The sequence below is a fragment of the Equus caballus genome, chromosome 23 (genome assembly GCF_041296265.1).
Source record: "Equus caballus isolate H_3958 breed thoroughbred chromosome 23, TB-T2T, whole genome shotgun sequence".
Classification (NCBI taxonomy): Eukaryota; Metazoa; Chordata; class Mammalia; order Perissodactyla; family Equidae; genus Equus; species Equus caballus.
Window position 1 is genome coordinate 42772939 of NC_091706.1, and position 19479 is coordinate 42792417.

Here is a 19479-nt window from a genome sequence, read left to right on the forward strand (position 1 = left end):
TATTGTATTATTTACAAAGTCAAAATTAATCAGAAATAGGCCTCTGAGGCCTTACCAAAAAGGAAAAAAAGCTAAACTTTTATAAAATAGGTTAAATGGGGGAAAACATCAAATCATCCATCCGTTATTGATAACGAAATTAACAGGTGAGCACTGAAAACAGAGTATTTTACAAGACATTATAATTGACAAAATTTCCCAGAAGAAGGCAGGCTGCCAATAAATAAAATGCATACATATCAGTCCTCGGCATAATTTGACTTCTTTGACAGGAAGCTATTCTTCAGATAGCCCTGCCTGATCTATATTTCTCTTTATAAAAATGCTTTTGATTCCTTGCCTGTTGGGCAGCTATGAAGATGCCAGCCTCTGTGATTTTAAAAACTATTCTTGGTAGAAATATTTCATTTAACCACTTCCGCTCCAGGACTGACCCCAGAGCTCAGTATGCTGTCACTAGCCTGAAAGTATAGAATTTTAGAGCTGGAAAGCAATTGCCAAAAAAGGTCATCTAGTCCAAACAGTTTAAGTAAAAAAAAAAAAAGAAAAAATTCAAATGCCTCCAGTCGCAAGCAGAGAAACAGAACAGATTCTTCAGAAACAGTAAAGGGACAACCTATATAATGCTTAAGAGTCTTCCAGAATTTTGGCCAAGAAAGCACTGTGTCTTTGGGTATACTTGCCTGGTATATGCGAAATGATTTTTTTTTTAATTCATGTCAGACACAAGAATATACCGAGGGGTTAAGAATAGAGTGGATAAAAGCTGGGGTTGTAATATTGCTTGACTTAAAATCTTAGCTTTAATTTCCATCTTTATTATATCCAGCTATGCAACCTTGGGCAAAAAATCCCCTCTATGAATCAGCTTCTTCTTGAATAAATTGGTAATAATAAAAGCATCTGACTTACAGAGTTAATTTTAGAGATTAAGAATGACACTGAAGGTAAAGTGCTATGTCAAATGCCTGGCACATAGTTAGTGCTCAGTAAACTGCAGCAACTAGCACTATTAGGACTTCACACATTAACCACCACTACTGAACTTCTAATATCAAGAAAATTGAAAGGAATTTGTTTTCCATCTATTTCAGTGTCCTGAGCATTATCAGAGGTTTCAAATGGATCATTATTCTTTGCATTCATGATTTCAATTAAATTCAACTCAAACTATACTCAAAGAAAAGGACACAGCCCTTGGGCTGAGCATTAGAATATGAGAGAATGATTAGAAGGATTTCAAAGGATGCAAGTTAGGACAGCTGGTAAGGAGAGAAACGGGATTCCAGGAACAGTAGTGGCAGAACCAAAGAGGTGCCTGAGAGCAGAGGCTTCTTTCTCCCTGACACAGGGACTCTGATACTGCAGGAGGACAGGGCACCTGGGCGATGGTTAGAGAGGAAGCTGCACACACAAGTTAGGGTTAACTGGTTAGCTGCAAAGGGCTCTGACTGCTGTGCTGAGGATTCATCCCTTGAGTATGCAGGTTGGAGAAGGCTTGCATTTCAGAAAGCAAAAGTTTTCAGGAGGAACTGAAGAGGAGAAATGAGAAAACACCAAGACCACATAGGAAGCCATGCATGCAGTGCTGAGCATTTAAATAATATGATAAAGGTAAAAAGGGAAAGGAAGTGATAAAGTTCAAAGGGATTACAGGAATAGAACCTACACAACTGGATGGAGGAAAGAATGAAAGGAGGGAAGGAGGCAGAGACGACATCAAAGTTTCTAGTTCAGGGATAAATCACATGATGAGGTACCAAGAAAAATGAAGTAGATGTAAGTACGGATGGAAGATTATTTTAAGTTTATAAAATGCAGAGTTTGAGATACACGGGAGCCTTCTATTTCTCAACCATCTAACAAGCAGATAAAAAATTCAAGCCTGTAACTCCAGAGAGAAGTTAGGAAACTTAGTTTGAGGGTCATCTGTACAGATATCATTGCTTCTATGAGAAGTGGATAGGAATACTCCAGCAGACAGTATGGACAGCGACCTGAAGAGGGCCACAGATAAATCAACAATAAAACAGTTTAGAATGGAGGTGCAGACAGAGGCCAAAACATCAAATGAAGAGGAAACAATATTTATAAAGAAGGTGGGGTCAAAAAAGGAACCCAGAACAACTTCCATACATGGGATGTTTCCAATGGAAGATGCTCCCCAAAATTTATTTCTCTGGGAAAACATTAGAATTTCTTCATTTTTCCCCCCTCAGGAAAAAAAAAGGAAAATTAGTACCTGGCCAGCAAGTAGATTTAGAACATTTAAGACATTTCCAATAGATTATATTATTCCCAATTAGCCAAATAATCCTGATAGATCTATTTAAAGTAAGATATAGAATCACGTATCTCAAAATCCACTGAAGTATTTCAACCAGAAAAGTGAAAACTAGTAGAAATATTCTGCTGCTGTCTTAAAATCCTTTAATACTATTTCGATTGTTACTATTACAAGTAGTTTGAACTCGACTTCCCAGGGCGGGCAGGGTCTGTTTGTGTAGTAAGAAACCATTAGTATATGCTCAATTAGTCCCTTTAGTCAAGATGGAGAATTAGGAAGGGACATAAAGGAAAAAATTATTTTAAACACTGAAAACAAATGTCTTTTTGACCTATAATGGGGCCCTGGATCAGCATTTGACGTGTCTAGTCTAATTTTTCTCTGTGAAATTGTACTGGCGGATCTTAGGGAGAGACAGAAGGCTGTAAATTCCTATCCTCCATCAATACATTTGACCTCAGAGCAAACCCCACAACTGGCTACAGGCACCCACCATCCATCATTGCTCTTGAAACCTGATCTTTCAGGGAAGGACAGCTGCACTGGCAAAGAGCTGAGGAGCTTTCTAAGATGCACTACCATTAAAGAAAAAAAATGGTGATTCCTTTGGTTCAGTATTTTAATTAACTGCTTTTCTAAACATTTCTTCCCCTGGACTGCGGCTCCACATCAAATATCATCCGGAATTTATTAATACATTTTTGACTTTTGAGAAAAATCTTCTCTTTGTACATTCTAGGTAAAATCATTTCTAGCTTTTGCTTTAAAAGCTTTCTGAGATAAATAGGGTACTATGGCATACTGATGCGTATAGACTTCAGTAAAGTGCTCGACAGGAAAACGTGGTTCCAGCATCTGTAGTAATTACAGCATGTGCACAACAGAACACAAATTGGGCAATGTACACAAAACACCCACATCCAACGTCTTGATTTTTAAGTCAGGTAGCAATAATTTATAGCAGATAGCTAAAGATAGCACATCTTGATCATGGAAGATAGCGTTACTGAATATAGCACGTTCACTACATGATTCCTACTTCTAGGAATTTTTTTCTTTAAAATACAAAATAAGGTAAATTCTCATTATCTAATTGGATGTTCATCACATCTATGGTTATTCTTTCCATTTTACAGATGGTGAAACTGAAACCCTGAAATGTTAATTAACTTCCCTCAAGTTCCCACAGATAATAAGCGACAAAACTAAGGTATAAATTCAGCTCTTCTTGCCTCAAATTTGTGTTCACTGTAGCAAAAAAAAAAAAAAAAAAGGAGGAAGCCGGTTGAGATTTTGCAATCTTTACTCTCATCTTTATATACATTATATACCTGCATGATTAAGACTAACAAGTGATTTTCAATTATTTATAAGATCAGTACTAATACAAATCTTTACGTTAATATAAGTAGTTCATTTGCCAAGGCTTAAAAAAGTCTCTTGTTACCCGTGACCCAATGATTACGATGATCATTTTAAATATTTGAAAGTACAATATCTCCTAATCCCAAAGCAATACTGACAAGTGCTATTTCCTAAATGCAATTCACAAACCTCAATTTAGTTAGCTAGTGCTACATTAAAGAACATAGCTCCAGGGCTGTTAAAAGAAAGAGACAATTAAGAATTTATAAATTCAATCAATTTCATGAAACTGACAGAGTTACAATGTTTAAGTCCAATAAATAGCAATGTGGTAAAGGTCACAATGCTCCTGACATTGTTATCTGAATGTCAAAGTTAAGCGGTGTTTCTGGTCAGTGAATTCAAAGAACTAGAAGAAAGCCCAGCCTCAGATGGCTGCTTTGGCTCTAATATTTTGTTATAAATGCTTAAGGAACTAAAGAGGAGCTGCCCACCACCTAAGAGAGGCCATTTGTAAAGGAAAGCAAGGCTCCTTTGCTGCAGGTGGGGAACGGGGAACATTGACGTTGTCTCAACACTATTTTTCTACTGGTAGATCTGATCTGCTGACTTACAGACAGAATCAGTTGTCTTAGCTTTCCAAGTTGTCACCTCTTCCATATAATTTACTGGTCTATGATACATAGGGATTTCATCTGGGGCACAGCAGAGGTTCGAATGCTGAGAAAACGCTCAGTTTTACCTTTCTTTTTTGTAATTTTAAAAAGCTACGGACCAACTGAGAAGTATTGGTATGATCCTACTAAATATATGAGCATCAAATAGAAAATAATGAACAGAAAGATATTGAATGAATTAGTTTGAGACAGAGGAAGCAGGATACTGCAGGCATTATTTTAATCAATTTTTTTTCCCAACAAGTTGCTTTGAGGAATGTGACCGTATATAAGGACATAATGCTTAAATTACTTTAATGCCTAAGTCTTGAAAATATCATATAAATAAAATGTTAAGAGAAAAAAATGTAAACTGACTATTGATTACATGAAAGCAAATGGGTAAATCATTAAAGTGGAAGCAAAGAGCACAGACCTTCAATGTAATTTTGTGAAATACATCTCGTAAGAATTCTATTTCATGAATACCTCAGTATAGCGCCATCGTCAGGACTTTATTATTTAGATTACGTTAGGTCAGAGACTGCTGTAGCGCATAAGCATGTGCTCTTTGACCTCCCCAAGACTTATGACAAAAAGAAAATGCTAGACTTTTCCATCAGAAGCTATAATTTCACATAATGAACAGTCAGAAAGCACAAGCCAGTATTCTTTTAGATATCTATCTTTCTTAAGGCCTTAATTGTGGAGAGCTGAACCACATTTTTATTTTTTACAAAAAGGGGGGGGGGAATTTGAACACTTTAATTGTGAAAACAAATGCAAGCCAAGCATGACATTTTAATAAGTATTACCAATTACTAATTAGAAGCAAATGAGATTATCCATATAGAAAACATATCCCCAAACAAACGTATCCTTTGGTGGAAATGTCACTGTGCTATGAAATTACAGAAGCTTAAGCAAGTTATGTTTGTTGGAATCAAATTTACTGGCAAATCCCTTCCAAGCAATCTTCTTCCACGTTATCAGATTTCTTCAGTTGATGTGTTATATAGGAATCCTCAGTCTTATAGTTCTCAGAGAGAACAACGCTTCTCTTTGCTCTTTCTTGGCAAATCATTGATAATATACAAAGAAATGTTTTCAAACATTGACTTTGCCTGAGGCTGCAAGTTGCCTTAGTGCCATCACAAGTAAATAGCTTTCCTGAAAGATTTTTTTTAAAAAAACTAAATAGTACAAAGAAAAGGTAAATAATGCCATAAGGTAATAAGATACTCAGTGTAAGCCTAGCTTAAAATATAACTCACTTACTACTAATCTTTTCAAGCAAAAACTACTGTCCCTGTAAGAAAATACCATAAAATAATACATTCTTTGACCACTCTGGAAAACTGAATAACCATATCTTTATATTTAGTACCTCATATATCTGTGTTTATAATAAGAGTCCTAAGAGTATATTTTGTGACCACTAAGTTGAGTACACTACATCAAAGGTAAAGTTTATTTTCGAGATTCCCAGAAACTATGGGGAATTAGAAAGATACCCATGACCAAAGGTTAAATGTATAGATTTGAAGATGTGAGCCTGGAAGTTTGAGGCTCTCAGGATCATAAGTTAGAGCATACATATTCTTCAACTCTCAGACTACCCACAAATACACACTGAAACTAAAGAAGGGTAGTTTTAAAGCAAAATCACTTTGAGAAACCCATCGTTCCTAAAATGGCACTTTTCATATGCGATTGTGTTAATGAATTCTTACTTATCCACAGAATTCTTTTAAAAATAGAATTGTTCAACGGCTTGATAAATCAACTTTGGTCTGAAGGAAATCCAATATGCAAATACTTATCGTGTGCTCTTTTACAAATAGTCACCCTTGTCAGTTTGAAAAACTGAAAATCAACAAAAGAACAGTGTAAGTATACTTGACCTTATTGCCTAATGTCGATCAAGATCGCCACGGCCGGTCGATTTCAAATTTGTGAAACTGACATTTAAAAATGTACAGTGCATCTTCAGTCCAGGTCCCTCAAGTGCTGAGTAAACGGTAGTCACAGCCTCAGATTCTCCTTCCACACTAACTTGCACAGCACTTACAAAGCTAGTTTAATCACACCATCCATCTATGACTGTACTTTCCTTAAAGTCATTCTGCTTCACTTATCTTTTAACCCGACATTATGCAAATAATATCCTTACCACTCCAATAAAGAAAAGTTATTAACGTTCTTACTTGTTTATCCTTGACATACACTGAGAAACTGGGATCACATATGAATTTGCACAAACACCTCTTCTATGTCTTACACTCTGTATGAAAAACCATCCTTACACCACCACGGTTTCAGAGCAGCTCTAAATAATGTTCTTGAAAAAGCCTTCAATCAATGTCTATACTAACATCAGAGTTATGAGTTAGCACGTTAAAAAGGACAAAACAAAAACTTAGGGGACTGCCTACTTGAGTTTTTTTTAAATGTCTCTCTAGGAAGGGTTTGCATATGCCACACAAGGATGTCTCCTGGATATAAGAACAGTTCTACAGGCCCCTAGTGGCTTAGCAAATAGCAGCAGATGAGGGGATTCTAATTCTTAGCTCTCACTGTGAGATATTCTGGCTTTAAATAAATGATTTAAAAGGCAAATCAAATCATTGTATTTAATACTTAAAGTAGTTTCATGGTTATCGACTGAAATACATATATATTAAAATAGATCACTGCATTTCATCACTTCAGTAACTACAACTGCATTGGTCCAAGAAGAATTTGTGTTATATAACCTCCACAATAAAATATTTAATTCATCCACCTCTTTACATGTTATTATAAAAGTAATATATTACTCATATATATTAAGATATATTCGAGAGACACTTTTCCTCTGAATCCCACTCCTATTATACTACTATTACTGAAGGCTTTACGAATAGATTATTTCTATGCAAAGTGCTCACTATTTAAAATGAAATATAGATACAAACTGAATGCCACTTTTACAATAGTAGAAATCTAAATGTACTTCCCAACAACAGCCAGTGATAAAACTCACATTGGAGTGCATCTATTTTAAAAGATCTACAATTAATGACACCCCTTAATCCTCATCCCTTTGCTGTCTTTCCTTTACAAAAGAAAATTCCAAGCAGGCACATTTACAGCTTTTAGCAATTTTTAACTGGACACAATCTGACAGCTGAATTCATGAAACTGACCAGCTTGTCAATTTCACACTTTGAAAGTACAATAATAGCTGATAGCATGAGGGTGAATTTAAGAAATCTGTCACAGAATTGCTAGCTCCATTGAAAAGCAAAGTACAGTATCTAATTATGGGAGGTGGGAGGTAGGGAAATTTTCTTTCTATTGTCCATTTAGGACATCTGTTTCAAGAATTGGGACATCAAGCACACAAAATTTACTCTCTCTTTGCTAGTTCAATAAAATAATATCTATCTGTGGCATATAACTGAATATGTTTTCAAAATAAGCATAACATCTAAGAAGCATTGTCCAGGATATCATCATATTACCAACGTAATATAATTTTTAAGTTGGTATTATCGAAATAGTCCTTTAAATCAGAACATTTCAAGTTTTGGTACATCACCCCTCTTTTACTCAGAAAAAAAGCGGGTGGGTACACTTTTTTGAGTAGTGGGTGTGTACACTTTGAAACTGAGATCATATAAGTCAAAATGGTCAGAAGTACCAAGGGTAGGACTAACTCCCCAAACGTGTGCTACAGGATGGCTAGAAAGAGCACACCAAAGAGGAAGGTTCACATTTCCAGCTCTGGAAGTCCAACAGCAAATCTGTCTCAAGTTACAAGCAGTTACTAGTCTCTGAGAGGCTCAAAATGTGTGCACTATGCTCAAGTCACTGGCACTGTGTCTGTGGGCATATAAAGGGAAAAAAAGAATAAACTTTAACAGAAAATACAGGGAGAGCGATCCCTCAGGAATCTTCCTGAGGTGCTTAAGGCACAAACTGTAGATTGGTCTGGGGGATCGCTCTAAGAATTTGAGAAGGCAGAGGAGACATTTGGCAAGTCGTGTACCGGGAGGCGAGCTGGAAACAATACAAGTGGATTGTGTTAGTCCGGGTTTTGGAGAATGGAACTACTATTCAGAATCCTGGAACACCCAATTAATGAAAGCCAAACTCACACAGAGGGTTCAAGATTTTTTTTAAAAGCATAAGAAAACTGACTTCATTTGCTAATGCTTTTAAATGAAAATCAACCTCGCAGATACACAATGCAAGTTTTCTACATGCCTATATGAAAACTATAGTAAATCGATAGAAAAGCGAAGAACCTTTGGTTTATTAGTGGCTTTCTTTTTAAATTGTTTCCTACAACTTGGGCTTTTCATTATAAATTCTGCGCCCCCTTCCCTACGGGATGAGTGTGTAGGAACACAGATTCCCATAGCAGAACTACGAGCTCTGATTCTGCTGTGGAAAGGTCTCCAAAACAATCCCCCTCCTCTATGGCAGCCGGGTAGACTTTGATTCCTGCTGTTTCTCCTTCTCCCCACTAGTTCAGAGGAAAGAAAAAGAAATCGCCCCCTCACCATAACCAGCCCTCCTTAACACGGTAATCTTTGCCTCTTAAAAAAATAGAGGCAGTGGCAGAATCCCTGGGTAGGGTCGGATTGCCCCACCGCTCCACCATTTCCCCCAATACTACGCCCACCCCAGGAGGAGAGAGCGAGGGTCACACAAATACGTGTATCCAAACACCCTCTTTCTCTAGCATTGCCCCTCTCCCTGGCCGGAGGTTTCAAGCGAGAGCGACCCGTGCAGAGAAGGACCTCTGCCCAAGGAGGTTCAGAAGAGAAAACTGTGTGCGCTCCGGGGCCGGGGCGCCGGGCTCGCGGACGCGGGAATGTGCAGCTCCGGCCCGGGAGGCGCGGGCTGCCCGAGCCAGGCTCAGGGCAAGCCCCAGGCGCGGAGAGGGGAGGACACAGGGGGCGGGCCGGGTCAGCTCCGGGGACTCACCTGGTCATGTTGGCTCCGGGCAGCCGCCGCCACCGCCTCCCGCGCCGCCACCAGCACTTTGCTCCAGCGCCTTCGCGCCCCGCCACGGCCGCGAAGCCCGCGCCCGCCCCAGCCGCCGCCTCCGGGCGGCCAATTTAATCCCGCCGAGCTGCGGCCACCGCCGCGGGGCTGCCCCTGGTCGCTGCCGCCGCCCGGCCCTCGTGCGGCCAGCCCAGTCCACAGCGAGGAAGTGGAGGAGAGTGAGCGAGTGAGTCCAAAAACCCGAAATCCAGCATCCAAAGGAGCGCGTCCCCCCGCCCTCCCTCCACCCCTACCCCCTTCGCCTCCTCCTCCTCCGCCTCCTCCTCCTCCTCTTCCCGGGCCGTCCTCCTGGCCCTTCTGAGCCCGCGGCTGCCGCGGCGGTTTCTCCTCCTCCCGTTCCTCCTGTTCGCCCAGCGCTCGCTGCTCCGGCTGCCGCCGCCGCTGTGTGTCTCCGCTCCCCGCTCCTCCTGCTGCTCGTCCTCCTCCTCCCGCTCCTCGATGCTCCGCCGCTCGCAGCTGGGGGGTCCGGGGCCGCGTCTCCTCTCCTCCCTCCGCCTCTCCTGTTTCCTCCTTCCTGCTGCTGCTTCTTTTAAAGAGGATTCTTTGGCCACAAATAGCAGCTCGGCTGCCCCCCTCAGCGCCTCCCTCCCCTTCTTCTCTTCTTCCCCCCAAAAGTGAAGCGCACGCGAGAGGTAACCAGAAACTGAGGCCGGCGGGGGTAGTGGGGAGGCGGGGGAGAGGGGGCGAGGCGACGCTTGGCGACCGGCCCGAGCGGAGTCGAGGGCCAGGAGGTGGGATGGCCAGTCCAGCCCAGTCCTTGGACCTGGCGTGAACCTGGTGGTTACGCTTGGAGGCGAGATGGTTTGGTGGGGAAATTAAATGAAAAAGCTCGGGAAAGTGATTGGAAAAGCTTCTCTCTTTGTTTCCTTGTCTGGGTGATTTCTAAAATCCTCGTAACGTGCTGGGGATCCCACGGAACCGCGGTGCCCCAGCGCTGGGGGATTGTGTGTGCGCGTTGCCAGCGCCAGAGTGTGAGTGTGGGCGCGCCCGGGCGCCAGGAGAGCCAGGCCCGCGGCGCCCGCTGGCGAATGCCTGAATCTGGACCACTGACCCACTGAAAGGGCCAGAGAGCTGAACGAAGGAGGGGCAGACAGGAGAGCTGGGCGAGGGAGACGCACCACACACACACACACACACACACACACACAGAGTCTCGGAGAGGAGGGGGCGGGGTGACGTCACTCCCCAGCATCCATCCACCAGGCCAGAAAAGACCCCTTCTAACAAATTCACTCATCTCCTAAGAGATGCACACCCCGTAGCGTCCTGGCGCGCGGGAGGAAAAAAATGCTGGTCGCGCCCCATTCAAAGCTGTTATGATAATATAAGGAGCGCGCGTTGATGAGACAGTTTGTGTCCGCCCCAGTTCACCTTGGCAGCCTCATTCTGGGATGCTTGTAGGATCCACTTTGGAGTCAGAGAGGAGGAAAGGGAAATATCGAATTAATCAGTGTAATAACTCTTGTTTTGCTTCCATGCTACTTGCTTTTACGATGTTGGAAATGCAGTGCTCCCTGGCTTCTCTGAAGGACACCATCAAACCCTCTCCCTAGACATCCGCTCAGTTGTTGGGCTACACAAGCTTCATCCACAGAACCCTTCATCCACAGCGCACACTGTGTGGATTGTCGGCTGAGAGGCGAATTTTAACCTTCTTCACTCCTCCTAGGACCACAAGCGTGTAGAAAAAGTCAACAACTGGAAGCCACCATCGAAGATTTAGCCTAGCCAAATTTTTTTAGCAACTTGGTCAGAAAGGTTAAACAAAGGCAGGGCCTCCAGCCACCTTTCTTGCTCCTTCTGTGTTCAGGCCAGCACATTTGCACACAGTTCTTATTCCTGCCGGCTCAAGGCTGTCTTTGAAAGAGCAAAGGTAAGCAGACCCCCTTAGATTCCGCCTAATGATCCGGCATCCTGACTCTTGTTTCACGCTGCCCATTTGTTCCCACCATCTGCATGCTGGGCTCCTGAAAGGCACTGAAGGATTGGTCAGTAATCCTCTGCCTGCTGTGCACGCCAAAAAGAAGTCACATCTTTGTGAAAGGAGTCTTGCTAAATGAAGTTTAGTTTTCCAGCAATTTAAGGGTGGGGGGGGCCGGACATCTTGGCATGACTCTTCCTTGTTCTTTTTTTATAGTTAGCCTTATAGTGAAAATCAAGAAGAAATCTATTCCTGTGTGAGCCCGCAGAGCCAGGTTTACCCTCCAGTCTTTCTGATGACACAAGGAACTGAAAGGCTGAGCAGGTAGGATGGACACCTACCCCCTGTGCCCTAAGGATGGATCCAGAACTCTGAGCCTCCACATGGGTGATTCTCACTCAAGTTGTAAACCTTGATTTGGCTTTCTCATTGCCACATTCTCTCCCATTAACTGATGAGTCCCATTTTCCTCTTGCAAAGTTGGATGTTAGAGGAACAAACAGAAAGTTTTAACAACCCTAATTTTCCTCTGCTATTGTCCTTGATGGAGAGACACTCATCCCTCATTTAAGATCTGACCAGATCTAACCTTATTTAAGATCCCAGCTGGGAAGTCTGACTGCTGTCTGGGAGCATCATGGAAGAAATAGCAACCTATCCCACTGGTAGAAAGTTAGCTAGAGAACTTAGCAATGAGCCTTGTTACCAAGGTGAGCAAGAAGCAGCAGAAAAGAGACCCAGAAATCAGAGGAGACAGAGGACAGTACAAGTAAATGACACAAGCCAAAGGACTCAACATGACACCATGAGGACATAGATGTTCCTGTCCCACCACAACCAAACGTCTTGGAGAAATAAGTAGCAGTGGGAAGAGCTGACTAGAGAGTCTGAGCTGCTTTTTTTTTTTTTTTTTTTTTGCTGAGGAAGATTGGCCCTGAGCTAACATCTGTGCCAATCTTCCTCTGTTTTGTATGTGGGATGCTGCCACAGCATGGCTTGATGAGCAGTGCATAGGTCCATTCCCAGGATCTGAACTCATGAACCCTGGGCCACCAAAGCAGAGCTCCCCAACTTAACCACTACACCCCTCCCTGAGCTATTATACAAAAGAAACAGCATTATTCAGAGTGGTGCTGCTGAGTAAGAGGAGATACAGAAAGCAGAGGAGCCAAACTTTCTCTGCACATGTGAGTAGTGGTGGGAAGAAGATTTCAGCCCAATATACATGTATTAATATATCAGAGCTGATATATAACAAACCCGCACCCCATAATACTCTAATACAACCTCTGGGATAGTTTGCCATTTGGAGATTAGAAGTCAAAGAACATCAGAGGAGGACTATTCCAGATCTCTCTGGCTATCGACAGATCATCTCTTGCAATCACCCAATTTTAAGGTAAGGAAACTGAAACCCTGAGAGTTTAAGGTGACCCAATTATTTGGTGGCAGAAGCAGAACAAAAACCCAGATATCATGACCTGGTGTCCCCTCCCCCAACTATTCCTGATTACCTCCCAGTTCTTGATCCAAGAAGCCATTTTTCCAACTTATTAATGAGCAATAAGTATAGAATATTTTAAATCTATAAATATTTCCATGAAGGAAAATGAAGCAATGGGACTAGACACTTTCTTCGTTCCTTTCCAGCGCTATCATTCTGTGATGAATAGCACACAGGAGCTTTGCTATAGCACAACCCCCTCTAGTGCATAATTTAGCATACGATGAGTATGAGTCTATTTTGGACTCCATCCAAGGGAGTTAGTTCCTAGAAGTACTCGAAAGATTTTACTCTCATCTATCATGAAGCATCCTAAAAAGAAGACTAAAAATAATCATAACAACAGTAATGGTAACCATTTGTTAACCTTGTATTAGGTACTAAACATCATGTTAGTTCACTGTTTTTCAAAAGGCACATTGTGACCTTTTGTGGGTCAGGAACAATTTTTCAGGCAAAATAAATGAAAATAGGAAAGGAAAGAAAGAGAAGTGCACTATATGTACTAAGTATTGTTTTGTAAACTTATGTTTTGATCATGTGGCTAGTGATTAAAAGAAAAAGTTTCAAAGCCACTGCCTCCCCTCTAATCTTAACAATGCCGTACTAGTTAAGTATTATTAGCTCTGTTTAAGTGAGGAAACAGAAACAGAGAGGGTAAATAATTTGGCCAAGCTGACACAGCTAGTGAGTGGCCAAGCTAGAATTTTGAACTTACATCTGTTTGACTTCAAACCCTGTGTTTTTACTTCTATTCTGATTATAAATTATTAATCAAAGAATTGAATAATTGTTGCAATCATATTTTCTTTGTGAGGGCTTCAGTGGTTTGTATTAAATCCAGTTAGATGGAGAAACACGATCTAGGTTCCAGTGACGTACTCTGAAGAGAGTGAACGGTTTCATAAGGCACTGAAATGAGTATCTGAGACCTCTTTCTATAGGTGCTAGCTGTGTCTAAATTTGCTGCTAAATGCATAAGTGGAATAATAATGAATGGATTTAATCTTCAAATAAATACTAATCTCTACATGGGTTAAAATGTTTATTTCAGAGAACTTTTCAAATTTAATTCATACAGCGTTTCTCAGTAGCTTCCTTCTTGTCCCAAACACAGAACTGACATGTGAGAAAGATAAAACAAATATATAGAGAGAATATAGTCCCTAAACTGAACAATATTTTAACTCATTTGGGAACACAAGCTATCCACATATAAAGTAATCAGACTACACTATAATGCCACCTGAATTGTGAAGCGTGGCGGAAGACACGATGCTAATTTTCTGAATCATATAGTCCTTTGGATTCTACCAGTAACTCCGCAAGTTTAGGTGCTGATATTCCCATTCTTCAGGTTCTAAAGCTCAAACTCAGAACTAGGAGGTGATTGAAATGAGCACCTAATCTGGGTCTTTCTGATTCCACTACCTAAGCTCTCTTTACAAACAGATGGGCTTCCAGTAGACAAAGAGGTAGTTAGAGGTTTTGAGACATGCTATGCAAATGTTCACACTTTTCTCCATCTGAAAGAAATGTACCTTCTTTTTCTCCAGGACAATGTTTCTTGTTGCTGTCAGGCAGCACTGTTCTCTTAAAGAAAAGAAATCCACGTCTTTCTCTAAAGAAAGGCCTGGAAAGGCCAGGCACTCTACGCTGCCTCTGTTCAGTTTGGCTGCTGCATTTCACCCTCACCTGCAGTGTGTGGAGGACGTTATGGTACGATGCTATTTTCCATTGGCTCTGCTACTAGAGATTACAGCATGCGACTGTGACAAATGGATATTCCCATTAAATTCTTTAGTAGAGTGGGGCATTCCATTAACCATTGGCACCATCCCAACCCAAGTGGAACATGGGGTCATTTTTTTCTTGTGAGCAAGAAGTGAAGGGGAAAAACAAAGGATATACTCTAATTACCTTTTCTATTTTTTTTTGGTTGCATGCGTTATGATAGCCATATATTACAATTATTTATAATTAATATATGACAGGCTGTCAGCTAAAATTTAACAGGTGCTTTGTCAAGAAGTCCCATTAACTGATACATTAAGCAGTGGATTTCAGTATTTCCTAACAATAAAAGCGTATTTCAGTTTTGTTGTTTTAAATCTACTGTGTTTAAATATTCAGAAGCCATCTATCTTTATGTATTTGCAGCATCTTTTAAAAATACAACTATTGTTAACATAATTTCGAACTTTATTAGTAATATAAGGAATAAGCAAATTTTTTGTCACTTTAACCTTTAAATGCTAGTGTTTTCACTGAAGAAACTAATCACCTAGTGTTTAAGTTTTAAACTTTTATGATTTTTTATACATTTTTCAAATCGTGTCTTTGGTAGTAAAGGCAAAGCTGAATGGAGAGGAAAATAATTGCAGTTACTTATGTTCCATTTAGTGTTTGTATCTTACACTAGAGAATTTTGAAATGAAGAAATATTTTAAAATACAGAAAAAATTGAGAAGTCACCAGGAAGTTAATAATTAATCACTCAATAAAGGGGAAATCTACAGAGAAAAAACTGATGAAGCAAGCTTCATTTTGCTGAATGGCTCAAGAATAGGGCACACAGAAATGAATCACAGATATTTCTTGGGAGGGATAAGAAGACTCTTTAAAAACGGAAAAGCTTGGTTTCAATATCTATAGAATGTCAATGTCATGGGACATAACCTGGAAATGATAGTAAATTTTAAACTACAATTTTATTATTGGGTCCATGGCCAACCAAAGTTCATATTGTTTAAGAGAATGATAGAAAAGTAAGGCAGCGTTTGTTTAAAATTTCCTCTGCTCAAGGCTGGCTCTTAGCTTTCAAGACTAGGACAGGCTGCAGGATGTTAATGACTGGCAATCAACTATGTAGAGGGTGCTGAATCTCCTTAATGAAAGAAGGTGCTTCACGATTCAATGGTTAGGAAGAGAGGGGGGAAAAAAACGAGGGTAGAACCCGAACCAGAGCAGTTTTTTCAAAGCTAATAAGACTTCTGTGTCCACCAACCAAGTTCAGTTTTCACATTTTTAGCAAGAAAGCCATACAGTCATGAAATTATTTTTCAAGCTTCTTTCAAATAGCGTTTCAGAAAATGATTTTCAGAAACTCACTCAGAAGCGAAATACTACAAGTTGGTTTCCGTGTAACTGGGCGTATATCTCTTCTCAGGCTGGGGATTATAAATGACCAGTGACAAGCCAGTCATTGTATCCTGGACTGGAATCTCAGTCCCCAGATCTCGTCTTGATTCCCCGATGCAGCAATATTCCCAAATGTAGCTGGGGATGCTTCTGCACACATTCAGGGAGAGTTTTCAAAACAGGGAACACAGCAAAGACATCAAGACTACTACTTTTCAGCCACTTTTCAAACCTTTCTCTATCTTTGTCTTATACTTCTATACTTATCTTCTATGTCAATTGTGTCGCTTAACAATTTCTACTGAGTGTACATACTTTGTGTAATGTTCTCTCTTGGCTGTTTGAGAGCAGATTTGTGTCTGATTGGAGCCAAAACTCTTCTCATAGTGCTTTAAGCTCTACAGGTACTCCATAAATATTTGAGGAAGTAGAGGAAGGGAAGGATGGAGATAGGAAGAGAGAGAAGAAATGAATTAGTTGTCAAATGCCCTTTTTATGTAAAATATCACTTTCTTTACAAAGCTTCCTGCAATCCTCTAAGGAGAACGAATTTGCCTTGTCTCTGGTCTCATATTATTTTCTTTTTCTTATTTCCTCTCTCTCTGCATTTTTGTTGTGTGTATTTGTACCCTATTAAGCTGTGAGCATCTCCACACTCTTTATATCACCATCAATAAGCACAGAACCTGGACTATAAGCATATCTCAAAAGATGTCTGCTGAATGAATCCAATCAATGGATGACAACATGGACTTAGATACCACTGTGGCTGGTCAGATGTCACCTTAATATTCAATCTTATTGGGCTTGAGCTGACAGGGTACAGTGACACAGAGTTTGGTCAGAGTTAGGCCTCACTAATTAAAACACAACAAAATGTCACAGACAAGAAATAGTAGAATCTGAACATAAGTGGATGGATTCGTAGTTCCACAGAGTTCTTAATGAGAGTAATTACAAAGTTTCATGGTTTCCCACAAGATGTCAAAATAATTGATCGGTTTAGTAGGAAAAATTCTTCAACTTCTGACTGGTACTGAAGTTTTTATTTTTAACTATGTATGTACTCTCTATTAGGTGGACAGGACATTCATTTGTCTGTAAATGGTTTTTTTCTAATATAATCACGTATTATTCCAAATCCTCCTGATTTTCAAAACTCATCGGCCACATCTCTAAAATTGCTAGAAACACTAAACAGAAATTTAATGATGCAAACCAGAAACTATTCTTTCCCACATGTACGATTACTTTAAATAGTCTATTCAAGTCAATGCTTGTTTTATAAATATAGAAACACCATTCTTGCTTAGCTATTTATCTGTTTTCAGTTCTTCAAGGTCACGGTTTGTCTGCTTTTCTCACCACCAATAACCCATCTTGCCAATACAAATGTCTCTAGTGTTCTTTGGACAGTCCAATAATAATCTTTTGTGTATTCTTCTGTTCTCAACCTTCTTCTGATTGGCCCCAATTCATTCCCCACACTGCTGCCCAATTAACTTTAATAAAGCACAAGTTTGATTATGTAATTTTTCCGAGCTCAAAAAAACTCAGTGGTTTGTAAATCCTGACCAAATTAAGTCCAAACATTCTACCAGCCTTCAAAGCCCACCACAAATGGCATGCTGCCTGAATCCATTTTCCATTCCAAATTTCTACCTCTTTACCAGCAACACCCTCAACTCTATAATTGTCTGAATAAAACTGTGTGTTTTTCTTAGCCAGAAAGTTTTCCTAGGATCACCTGTATGTTGAATCACAACCACCCTGAAAGGATCATCTCATCGAATAGTTGTTTTATTTCTTCTGATTCTTCTACCAAGATATGAGTGTTAATTCCTTTGAAACAGCAGATTCTTTGAATCTCTCTTGTGCTAAATAAACATTCTACTGGAATAGGATGAAGGATCATACACAGCACTTACTGCCAAGATGTGTTCCATGGCTAGACTTATTGGTATAGATCTGTTGATTGGAATGGTAACTTATTATAAATATGAGAATGCACTGGATGGAGTTAGTGGGAAATTATGCAAACTTATGTCTAATCACACCTTGAAAGTTCTTGTGACAGATGACTATGTTTGGGAAGAGAACAAAGAAATTCCAAAGATTCTGAGTTAAGACCAATATGAAGAGCAGCAGATGATGGAAAATTTAACAATTTCTTTCTTCCTTCTGTTTTTTTTAAACTCAGCTATGCTCATTATCCATGCAAAGACATGAACCAACCTGGGACTATTAACAACGTCTGATATCAAGAAGCACGAAAGCAAATCAAGTCAGGCAGATGTTTTTTTCTGCCTTCCTCTTGGCAAAGAAACCAGTGGTCAGACATCTAGAAGCAGCCCTGAAAGGACACTTGACACCCATGCTTTTTACTTTTTTTGCTCCATCAAGGGACCTCCTGCCTGGTGAGTCTCAGGCTCTAGGAAATATCCTACGTCGTACCAAGTGGAGGGAGCAAGGAACAAGGCGCCTGTTACAATTTCTCCTTTCTATCCCTGTACTGCCCTAAAACAGGCTGTATTCTGAGTCTACGAATGGCAAAACTGCTCAATTTGGTCAGTCAGTTCTAGGCTGAGTAAAGAATAGATGAGAAATTAGAGCGAATGCTGAAAGTTATAGTATTTTGTCTGTGATTAAACCCTTCCTGTGCCATCCATAACACACTTGCCTTTTGTTAAAGTTGTGTTTGTACTTGTTTTTCTCACTCCTGCCCTGTGCTTTTGCCATAGGCCAACCCCCATATGTTTCCAGATTGCAAGACTATAAAATCTTTAAGAAGAAGACTGAATCTTAACCTGTGTGTCCCAGGGACACCTGCAGAATGTCCTGTACAAAGAGGACATGAGAGAATGCTGTTTAATTGAATTTTTCTGAAGTCTAGTGTTTTCTTTGACAGTAATGGGAACTCTCTCGGGCAGAAGCACATCCCAATTTTCCCAGTTTAATATATTCTCTCCTATTTTCCCCAGGGAGTATACTAGCATTTATCAGATCACCAGTCCAAATGTTTGGACTGCCAAATCCTTGAAATGGTGGTTCAGAACTCCAGCTAGAATCACCTGTAAAACATTTGCCTAGGCCCCACTCACATGAATGGGATTCTTTAAGAGTGGGGCTCTAGCATATTTTTTAAAAATCTTCCCAAATGGTTCAAATATTTAGTCAAAGTGGGGTAACCTTGTTTTACAGCTCTAGGAAGCACAGCTTGAAAATCACTAGACTCGATTATTTCTAAAGTATTTTCCAGCTCTAGGATTCTTTGTGAAAGTGCTTTTATTTTATAAGTGAAAAGGAAATGACCCTTTGACTGGAGTCCATTTTTAAGTAGTAACTACAAATGAAACCCAGCCCAAATTTTGTATACTGGCGTGGTATTTTTAGCATTTCTTGTTACTTAGTTTTCCTGGATGCCCATTCATCCCACTGCTCATTCATTCAGGCCTCTGCTGTGTGTGAGGTATGTCAACTATGCACTGTTAAGTCATTCTAAGAATGTATGCTGTGAACAAGGCACACATATTGAGCAAAACTCTTT

General features: G+C 40.3%; 2 protein-coding genes across 51 annotated transcripts in view; one reads left to right on the forward strand and one right to left on the reverse strand.

Annotated features, from left to right (window-relative positions):
• Positions 1 to 19479, reverse strand: part of PTPRD (protein tyrosine phosphatase receptor type D) — a 2083106-nt gene that overhangs the window by 481431 nt on the left and 1582196 nt on the right. For 5 of the 50 annotated variants that reach the window (XM_070248861.1, XM_070248844.1, XM_070248842.1 and 2 more), the window contains exon 1: positions 9286 to 9710. The exons of 44 other annotated variants lie outside the window; for them this stretch is intronic. The gene's annotated coding sequence lies outside the window, so the exon portion shown is untranslated. Of the gene's footprint in view, positions 1 to 9285; positions 9711 to 19479 lie in introns of those variants that run through there. One more of the 50 variants, XM_070248826.1, reaches the window with a different exon arrangement.
• LOC106782468 (uncharacterized) lies at positions 1986 to 18603 on the forward strand. Its single transcript, XM_070248612.1, has 5 exons — positions 1986 to 2099; positions 9041 to 9532; positions 11504 to 12686; positions 14348 to 14510; positions 18133 to 18603. The coding sequence occupies exons 1-3, from the start codon at positions 1986 to 1988 to the stop codon at positions 11513 to 11515; spliced, it is 618 nt and encodes a 205-aa protein (XP_070104713.1). The 3' UTR covers positions 11516 to 12686; positions 14348 to 14510; positions 18133 to 18603.